General features: G+C 48.0%; 1 protein-coding gene across 1 annotated transcript; it reads right to left on the reverse strand.

The window, feature by feature from the left end:
- Positions 1–4,978: 4,978 nt before the first annotated feature.
- Positions 4,979–10,480, reverse strand: MRPL10 (mitochondrial ribosomal protein L10). The gene is made up of 4 exons (XM_025203746.1): positions 10,328–10,480; positions 8,721–8,885; positions 7,399–7,543; positions 4,979–6,899 (listed from the first exon to the last, which is right to left on the reverse strand). The coding sequence occupies exons 1-4, from the start codon at positions 10,430–10,432 to the stop codon at positions 6,631–6,633; spliced, it is 684 nt and encodes a 227-aa protein (XP_025059531.1). The 5' UTR covers positions 10,433–10,480; the 3' UTR covers positions 4,979–6,630.
- Positions 10,481–10,486: the final 6 nt, after the last annotated feature.

A 10,486-nucleotide genomic window follows, 5' to 3' on the forward strand; every position in this document is an offset into this window, starting at 1 on the left:
AAGCCGGGGGCGGCCGCGCCGGGCCCGCGGGATCCTGCCTGCGCTCGGCGCTGCCCCCTGCTCCGTGGAGGACTCCCCGACGGCGCGAGCTGCCCAAGGCCCCGCGCCAGAGAGAAACCCCCGGGGCCGGGGGCTGGGACCGTGGCACCGGCCCCCCAGGACCCCTGTGGGCCGGGAGACCCCCGCTACGGGGCTGCCTAGCATCCGTGTGACCGGGCTCTCGGCCAGCCCTGTGGCGCCTCCAGCTCCTTTGCCAGCGTGAGGCTGCCAACGCCGAAACATGACTCTCAGGACAGAGGAGCAGGGGCCAAAGGGACCTCCAGAGGTCTAGCCCAGTGCTTCTCGACCTGTTTTGTACCAGCCCCACTTGTAAACATCAGTGGCCAGTCTCAGGGTCGACAGTGCCCCTCATTCCCGACCCACCATCCCCAACCCCCCACTGTGTGGGGCATGGGGGCCCCAAGCGGCCCCCTGTAGGTTCCCCACATTTTTCGCCTTTAAAGGAGAATCCTTTTTTAAAGTTTGTTGATCTGTTTTTAGAGTTGGTTTGCAACCCTTTCGTATATCCTTGCAGCCCACTTTTGGGTCGCGACCCACCGGTAGAGAAACAAGGATCTAGTCCAATCCCCTCCCTGAGGGTCCAAACCACCCAGTACCAACTCATAATCTAAACCCAGAGGCATGGGCGGACAGAGGAGTTTGAAAAAGGAGGAGTGCACATAAAGTGCATCACTTATCTCATGTAACACAGCACCTATTTTTCTCCAGGTAAAGAGATACTAGAAACTTTACAAATGTGCTAAGGGCCAGTGTATTCAGTTCAAGACAGATGAAAAAACTGATACAATATACGGCAAAGTTTCCCAACCCCTGGGCCATGGTCCAGTATCAGGCCACAAAGGGTTAACAGCCAGTCCAGAAGTGACCCACAGTGCTTTATTACACTGAGTATAAAAAAGGCTTGGCTTTATACTGTGGATTGGCAGCCAACCCCTTTTTTATACTCAGTATAAAAAAGGGTTGGCTGCTAGTCTGCAATACGCCAGTCACTTCAGGTCTGCAGCATGCCGGTCCATGGTTTGCAAGTCCACAGTCATGTCTGGTCCGTGGTTTTCCGGTCCAGGGTCTAAAACGGTTGGGAACCACTGATATATGGTATATGATATGATGTGACTTCATTGGGGTGAGTTAAAAACAGCCTGCATGGCTATGAAGTTGGAGCTATACTATCAGGAGCAGCTAACAGACACCAGAACTGCAGAAGACAGATTAGCTTGATTGGTGGAACATGGAGACCATTAAAAAGGAGGGAAGGTTGTTAACACTTGTGGAATGATGTTTAGAAGGGTTCAGGTAGATTATAAGGCGCTATAAAGTCAATTGGCTCCCTCTGCACTGCCTGGCTAGAAATGCTGCTGCCATTGCCAGACAGTTGCCTTTAAACTTTGGGGGGGAACCAGGAATCAAAGAAGGATGCAACTACACTAGTGCACCACCCACCCTGGATCCATCCCTGCCCAAAGGTTTCTGAAAGGAATCTATAGCGGCCAAACCATTCTGACTTGCTGTGGGCTTTCTGACTTCTTTGCAACAGAAGAATTGATCTATATTTTTCCCATGATCAAGAAATAAGTGAAAGGGAAGAGCTGGCATTTTCCGAGAAGTACCTTAAGTCTAAGGGGGTTGAGAACCACTGGGCTGAGCTCTCTCCTTCACCTGCTGAGCAAGTTCCTCCAGAACCAGAAGGGAAAACTGTTACAAAAAAACTTCCCTACATTTTGTCCATTTTCCCCATTAGTCTTCATGGGCCCCTTGAGTTCGCCTTCAAATAAACCAAAAAAATTGCCAACGTGTTCCAAATAAAATTGATTTTTGTCTTTAGGTTAAAGATTCCCCACTTTTTTTTAATCACAAAAAAATGAGTTTTCCCCACAAGTGTTTTAGTCCAAAAACAATGTTTCAACAATAAAAAATGAAAAGAAAAATGCCAATGGAGACATTTCAGCCAGGACTAAAGGTTTTGCTTCTTGCACTTTCCTAAATCTCAGCCCCTTTTAGACAGAGGGTTTCTATACAGGTTCTTAAACCACAGGCATTGTAGTATCTGATGTCCTTAATAATGGTGGAATCATGTGACTGAATGCAACCTGCTGTGTTTGTTCTCCTGTCCACATGGGCTCATCCACAAAGGATAACAGCAAAGAAAGTTTGATGTTTAAATCTCTCCCTTCAACACCATTCACTGCTCTCTACACCTAGCGTCAAGTAACTGAAGGGTCCTACTACTGGGGAGGTCTTCACAGAAGCATGTGCCAGATGGGGTAACTGTGTCTTTCAGATACCTTCTCTAGATCCCTCTCACAGGGTTTTCACTGTTGTGCCTTTCCCACCCACCCCCCAAATTAGGGCAGATTTCAGGGTCTTCTTTTTGACTCCAAAACTCCAGGACAGAAATCCAGTCTCTTGGCCATGAAGGAACTGAAAGTGAACCCACAGAAAACTCTAAAAACTACACCATGCATGCTACAATCAGTGGCTGAGGGAAGTTTCAATCATGTGAATTTGGGCTACATAAATCACCTCCTGTTTAAACACAAAAACCCATGGATGGTTTGTAGGTTGTAGTGGTGAGGCACCAATTGAGCAATCAAACACACAAAGCCACCACTGATGTTTGCAACTCACACACTGTTGACTGGTGCCTGTTGTGGTCAGCTCAGATGTGCAGAGGGGGAAAAAAAACAAACATGGTTTTCAGGGCACAAACCAAATCGCATCAACCATAAAAGGAATCAAGCCACACATCCTACTCCTTCCTGAGCTGCTACAGAGCAAAGACATGAAGAACTACTCCCAGCTTGGGAAGATCTGATTGACAATGCATCCTTACAGTGCCTAGGACAGAGCTGTCTTGACTTTTTCCTGTTCAAGCTTCCATCCCTAACAATGCAGTCCCCCTGCCCTCCAAGGCCAGAGGGAAGAATCAGCCTCCCCCTTATTAATCAGGTTATCACAACCACTTTGATGTAGATGGCATATCAGAGGAATAAGCTGTGGGCAGCAAGACAGGTGGGACCAAAAGCCTATAGGCAATGCCAAGTGGGTGGAAATATCACGTTTTGGACTACCCATGAAGACAGAGGCTTGAGGCTGAAGCAGGCTGCAGAAAACACATGGTTTAGACATCATCACACAGGCAGCTGCAATTGCAAGAAAAGGCCAGACTGAGAAGGGACTGTAGCGTTCTCCATGTAGTGCAAAAAGATGGCTGGGTGGGTCAGAAGCAGGAAGCAGACAACAGACTTCTGTTCCAGGGTCTACCACATCCTGTTGCTATGAGCCAAGAGTAGCTGATATTACCAATGATAGGAAGGATAAAAGCAAAACACGCCCCCCCAGTTGTGTAGAGATCTTATATGACTGATAGCAATGACTTCACCTTCATTCCTTGGGGTTTCCCCATTTGCTAAATGAGAACTCTAACCCCCTCCTCTCAGGTGCAGGTGCTGAAGTTTTAGTATTTGTAAAGCACTGGGAAATACTTTTATGGAAAGTACTGGAAAAAAAAAAAGTGAGGCTTATTTACCCTCCTTTTCACAGCTGGGTGGAACCCATTTCCTGGAGATATTCACAGCAGGCAGTTGGAGATAGGATCCACATTTAGAATCATACAAAAATTAGGGGTGGAAGGAGCCTCAGGAGGTCATCTAGTCCAACACCCTGGTCAAAGCAGAACCATCTCCAACTAAGTCATCCCAGCCAAGGCTTTGTCTAGCCATGTCTTAAAAACCTCCAAAGATGAAGAGTCCACAACCTCTCTGGGTAACCTGCTCCAGTGCTCTACTACCCTCCTAGGGAGAAAATGCTTCCTAATATCTAACGTAAACTTCCCTTGCTGCAACTTGAGACCATTGCTCCTTGTTTTGTCATCTGTCACCAATGAGAACAGTTTACCTCCATCCTCTTTTGAAACCCCCTTCACATAGGTGAAGGCTGCTATTACATCCCCTCTCTGGCAACACAACTACCAATGCAGCCCAGTATGCCATTAGCCTTCTTGGCAACAAGGGTGTACTGTTGGCTCATATTTAGCTTATTGTTCACTGTAACCCCCAGGTCCTTTTCTGCAGAGTTGCACCTCCAGGCCATACTAGTACATGGGATTGTTCCATCCTAAGTGCAGGACTTTGCACTTGTCCTTGTTGAACTGTAGGAGATTCCTTTTGGCCCAATCCTCCAATTTGTCTAGGTCATTCCGAATCCTAGCCCTACCTTCAAGTGCATTTACTACTCCCCCCAGCTTGGTGCCATCTGAAAACTTGCTGTGTATACTCTATGCTGTCTTCCAGGTCATTGATGAAGATATTGAACAAAACCAACCCCAGGACCGACCCCTGGGGCACTCTACTTGATACCAGCAGCCAACTAGACACTGAGCCATTGATTACTACCCTCTAAGCCTGATGCTCCAGCCAGTTTTCTATCCACCTTACAGTCCACTCATCCAGCCCATACTTCCTTAACTTGCCTACAAGAATTTTGTGGAAGACCATATTAAAAGTCTTGCTAAAAATCAAGATATACCACATCCACTAGTCTCCCCGCAACCACAGAGTTAATGTCTCAAAGATGAAAAGAAGCAACTTGGGCAAACCCAAACTAGAGCTCTCTAATCTCCCAGGAAATCTGTATTATACTCCAGCATAAACTATAGCTTATCCCAGGAGAAAAACGTCACAAGTTTCAGCCCTTGGTCTGGGCTCAGTTGGCAAAGACCAAACCTTCCTCCTTAATGCTTATGGTTTCTATTAAAAGTTGGGTTGATGTTGGCTCTGGCTAAAGAAAGCTACAGAATAAAGCTTGGGGATGCCAGTCACAATGCATATGGGAATTACATCAGAAATTGCAGGTAAAATAAAAGCAGCAAAGCCTCACCCAAACCCAGCTCCCCCACCAGAAAAAAAAGCCAGCGAGGAAGAGCTATCAAACAATATTTAATACATATTCTTCCCCAATCCCAGGGGTGATGGGGTTGTGACATGCTAATTTGCAGAGTTCAGTAGAAGACTGAGGAACTAAGCACAGACAGAGATTATGACTATAAAGGAACAAGAAAGCACCAGCTGGGAACTCTGTTTTACAGACATTTTTTTCCTTTTCAGAGGAGGCCTAAGCAATATTTTCACTACTACTGCAGGGTGATCTCCAGAAATAAGCCACAAGGAGGGGGAAGGTTGATTAGTCAATGCTGAACTGTGGATTAATATAGGATTTAGGCCAAAAAAGTGTTTCATGTGGGAGACCTGTACACAGAAAAGGGCACAATCCTGCTCAAAACAGACAGTACTCTGTTCATACTGGTGGCTTTAACCCAGGGGCTAAGATCTGCTTCCAAACATTTAACTCCCTCTTGCTGGCCAGCCCAAAAACATCAGCAACACCACTTTGTTACTCTATGATTGCCATTCTCCAATCATCATCCTGCTCATGATCTGCTGGGTTTCACTGCAAGCTCATTTCCTCTGGTCACAAGTTAGTAGCACTTGAAGGTAAAGAAAGTTGCCAGGTTGCAGTACAGCTGGGAGGGTGGAGAGCTGCTATACCCACTTCCATTCCCAGCCCCTTCAGTAACAGCATCATGGAGATAGAAGCAGGAGGTTTCCTCCACTGGAAAAGGGCTGCCCTTCAAGGAATTATGCTTTCCACTGTATTCACGATTATCATGGATATTCACTATGCTTGGCACCAACGATCTTCAAGCCCTCTTTTCAAGGGGAGGAACATTAACCGAGGCAGGGATTTTTCTCCACCCTAGAAATATTTCAAGAAAAACAAGCTCTCTTGAAAGTGCTGGTTTACAATGAAACCACAACCTCTTTTCAGTTTAATGAGACTGGATCCCTCCCTCACATGCAAATTCTGTTTCACCAAAAAATGTATTTTCCACCATAAAAACACCAACAAGTTTCTCTATTAGCTCTGGTACTAACCCCAATTCATATAATTAAAATTCTGCTTCTCTAGAATGCCCCTGCCGTTTCAGCTGAATGCAGCATCTTTTTCACTTCCTGTCCTAATCTGCTGAGGAGTGTTATTGTGCAGTTTAACAGCTGGTGCCTTCCACTGGCTGCAATGGAGCTTGCTTATTTACAGAGGAATGCAATTTCTCTATATCCTCTCTCAATCTTGCCAGGCCCAACAATTCAAACATAGCTGAACTGGTGGGTGCTTGGGAAGCAGAGTATTGCAATATCTACTTTCTGCTTTCCTCTTCTTCAGCCTGACAGTAACAATCCTTCTGGCTAAGACCAAGCATGGCTACTTCTGGCTGTGCCATTAATGAAATATGCACTAAAAAACACAGAGAGAATGGGAGAAAGGGAAAAGAGAGACAACTTTGCACTCCCAAACTCAGAGACAGGGATGGGACCTGACCACTTCAAACACGGTAGCCTGCAGCATGAATACGTCTGACTGGCTGGCCCTCAATCTTTTTCTTAATCTTACTGTTTGTACTAAGAGTTGACTGGCTTCTCCCACCAACCTCACCCAGCCCAGACGAAACCCTATGCAACATGCCTTTTTGTACAGGAAGTGGCTATCAGTGGACAGGGGTGGCAGAAGCCAGCATCAAGGGCTTCCAGAACTCTTGACAGGACTTGGCTCAGCTGGGCACTCTTCCATCTTCCCAGTGTCCCCTGATCCATCATTCTGCTGCTTAATGTACTGATTCAGCAAAGCTGTAAGGCGCACAGAGTTGCTCTGCAGGACTGTGCACATCTGGGATGGCACAAGAGCAAGAGCACCCGCCACTTGCCCTTGGGCGAGCTCCAGGGAGGGCAGCTTGGAGTAGTTTAACACCCCTTGTCTGCTGAGGATGGTATTTTCAATGCAGGCACCTATAAGACAAACAAGAGGAACAGGCACTACTGAGTACAAGATACTGGCAACAAGGTGAAATTAGGTAATAAAAAAAGGTCAGAGATCTTTTTATTTTCTACAGAAGCATTAAAGAGAACATCTAATACTCAAAGACACAACCTCCATCTTGGGCTGCATCTGCTGGCGTGATGTGAAGCAGTGGACAAGGCACTGAACTAGAAGACAAGACACCTGGGGTCTCATTCTACTGAAGTGCCATAACTCCATGCAAAATCCCTTCCCGTGTCTCTTCTCTTCACCTACCCTTTAATCTTTTCTTTCTTGATTAAAAGCTCTGTGGCAGTAACCATCTTTCAGATGGGCAGAACTTAGTGCAAAAAAGGCTGCGATTTCAGCTGCTGCCTTTAAAGGCTCCTGTAACATCAGTAACAACATCTCATGCTTTTCACACAGGCTGATCCAATGTGGGGGAAAGTTCCCATACTGCAAAGCTGCCGCACTCAAGAGAACTCTTACCTAGGAGAACTACTTCTGGCACCCTTTTCAGTATCCGCAGCATTTCCTTTGCTTTGGTTTCCGGACTCACTAGCAATATATTGTTTCCCACGAAGAGAGGGAGGAGATTCTTGTACTTGGATTCTGAAAGGAAGGCTTTCATTATCTGAAAGAGGGAGGCAGGTCTCAGTATACAAAGGGGAAGCACAGATCATGCTGAATTTGCCATAATAAAATTGATCCCATCCCAAAAGGCACCACAGGGACAGCCCCCTTCGTTAACCTGAAAATAGAATCTGCCTAAAGAACACCCCCAATATTGGACATCAGCCTTCCACTACACTTTTCAGCACAATCAGCTTGGAACTAGCTTCAATTTAGACCAAGTAGCCAATAACATCAACTCCAACAGTCAGATGTTTTGCCATCATTCACTCCTCAATATTAACAGCCTTTTCTATAGCAATGTATTCAATGCTCCAGAAAGAGGAAGCAGTGTTCACACCCACCAGTAGCTGAATGAAAATCCTGTATGCTGAAGAATGTTCAACAGCCTCATCTAGGACTGACTACAGAATCCTGCTCAGCAGAGCAAGCCAGAATGGGTGAAATACACTTGCATGCAGTATACTGTGCTTGGCTCCCTAATATTCTGGGAGGCAGCTATTTTCCATCTGAAGTCCTGTATGGTTTGGGACTCAGATCTCCTTGCTCCCTGTGCAATACCTGGAAAGCCAAACCATTTATAGCAAGCTGGAGTGGAGTAAGAGGCAGGGTATTCTCTGTGGAGGGTCCCCACATGTACAGCCTGCTCCCTCTAGCGGTTTGCCAAAGTATGCTGGCTTTGGAAACAAGCTCCATTCTTAGGTTAAGGCTGTCCAAACTGGCAGCCCACGAAGGGTCTCTAGGCTCCCTGATCCTCTGGCTGTCATTTCCTGCCCCCGCCCCAGGTCATGGGATGGGGTGATGTGATGCAGCTTGCATGGTGCTGTGCAGGAAGGCAGGTTCCTATACACGCAGAATGCAGTAGGTGGCAGAGGCTGTGGAGTCCATGTGGCATGTAGCCTCCATTGGTGCAGCCCCTGGCCACTTAAAAGTTTGACAGCCCTGTTTTAGGCTATTTGCTGTGGTGGAACACAGAGCTCCAGCTTCAAATCTCTTGAGTTACAGCACTGCTTTTATTACATGCATTCAAGTCAAACACCATGTACTCTAGGTCATGGTAACCCTCTCGTCTGTCTTGCAACCTATGACCACAGCAACTTAGGCAAGGTTTGGAGTACAATGATTCGAGTACAAGCCACCTGCAGTGCCCAGTTTAGCCACCCATAGCACCAACCTACCTCATTTGGAAACCTCTTAACCCGAATGTTATGCTTCAGGAGATGATAATTCACGAGCTGCATTTCATCATTGGAAGGAGAGTTGAACTGACAAACAGCAATCATCTTGCTATCACGAAACATCTCCCCAACTTGGCGACGCAACAGTTTCTCATAGCCATCTTCCTGAAAGACCAAGAGCTAGTATTTACTACATCCTGACTTTGACAACTGTGTGGTCTCTGAAGAAACAGTGATGCACACCAAAGGCAGCAGGGATCACCTAAATAAGAACTTTGTCTGCACAGTATCTCACAGTGCTTTACGGCAGTCGTTATTTCTGTTTTCCAGGTGAGGAAACAGAAAGAGGTTGTACGACCTGCCCAAAGTGAGACACAGTCAGAGTATGATGGGAATCCTGAATCCCAACCACCTATTGTAATCACTAGACCAGGGCTGTCCAACTGGAGGACAGCAGGTGGCCCCGGGTTCCAGTTTGGGCACCCCCACCTTGGCAGCTGTTGCCATTAGACTCTACAAGACACGCCTCCCCAAACACACTATCCATTCTCCAGCTTCTACTGGCTAACTGCACAGGCACATGGCTGGAGGGAGACCCAGGGACCCTGTGTGGTGCACTGTGGGGTGTAAATATGGTACACTAGGGAACCTGCTATTTGGCACAGCAGCAGAGACCCATATGGTGACTGCATGCAGGGCACACCCCACCCCCAGCCTTGGTACAGCATATGATACACATAACACGCAGCTTGCGGGGGGGGGGTGGGGGGGTGACCCATGTAGTGTGTGGCTAGGGGCTCTGCAGCCCTTGGCCATGCAGAAGTTGGACACCATGAGAAGAACAAGGAACCTGATGTGACAATCAACAGATGTCAACACAAACTGTACCACTGACTTTGGGGCCCTTTCAAAACACAGGGCCAAACCCAAAAGAATGCAAAATAGAACAACATCTGCAAAGGCCAGTTTGAGCGGGGAGTAAGGAATCTGCATGATCCTAAGGCTTGGTTTAAATGACACCAAGAAGCCAGGCCCACAGCAAATTGACCAGCCAAATGGGCTGTAAAAAGACAAGGAAGGTCTGAAGGGCACCAAGTACATGTAGCTCCCATCATCCCATCAGCTTCAGTGCCATGGCTGGCCAGAAGGCCAGCCAAGAGTCGCAGCACCTCTTATCAGCTTCAGGACGTTGGTTGTGCATGAAGCACCTCCGAGAAGCCAGGCCCATAGCGAACAGACCAGCCAAAGAGGCTGCAAAGCAAAAGGAAGGTCAGAAGGGCACCAAATGCAAGTAGCTCCCATCCAGCGCCAGGAAAGCTGGCCCCAACGCCCAGCGCCCATGTCAGCCCCAGGAAGGCTGGACCGATACCAGGTGTCCCCAAGAAGCCAGGCCCAAAGCAAGCCAACCAGCCAGAGTCTGCAAAGCAAAAAGGAGGTCCAAACATGAAAGACGGCTAGAGATGGGGTCTTAGCACAGCTCCTCAACCAAGACAGATGCAGGAACAAGCTGCGGGCATGGAGCACGAGAAGTCCACACACCAGAGCCGGGCGGAGGGGGGCGGCAGGGCGTGCTAAGGGCCCCGGCCCTGGCGCCCCCTCGCCTTTACCTCCTGGAAGGGCACGACGGGCGGGACGATGCAGCGCGGCGGGACGAGCGGTCGGGGGGCGATGTACTCGGTGACGGCCATCAGCTTCTGGCGCTCGAAGTGCATCGCCTTCCAGTGCCGCGTGACGGCCTTGGAGGCGGCCCGCGCGGGCTGCGGCCG

This window comes from Alligator sinensis, unplaced genomic scaffold (assembly GCF_000455745.1).
Source record: "Alligator sinensis unplaced genomic scaffold, ASM45574v1 scaffold520_1, whole genome shotgun sequence".
In the NCBI taxonomy this organism is placed as follows: domain Eukaryota; kingdom Metazoa; phylum Chordata; order Crocodylia; family Alligatoridae; genus Alligator; species Alligator sinensis.

Coding starts and splice junctions, on each gene's coding strand:
- MRPL10 (XM_025203746.1), bottom strand. CDS start 10,432: ATGCACTTCGAGCGCCAGAAGCTGATGGCCGTCACCGAGTACATCGCC. Junction 7,544..8,720: donor TTAAGAGGTTTCCAAATGAG/GTAGGTTGGTGC, acceptor TCCCTCTTTCAG/ATAATGAAAGCCTTCCTTTC. Junction 6,900..7,398: donor GCCAGAAGTAGTTCTCCTAG/GTAAGAGTTCTC, acceptor TTTGTCTTATAG/GTGCCTGCATTGAAAATACC.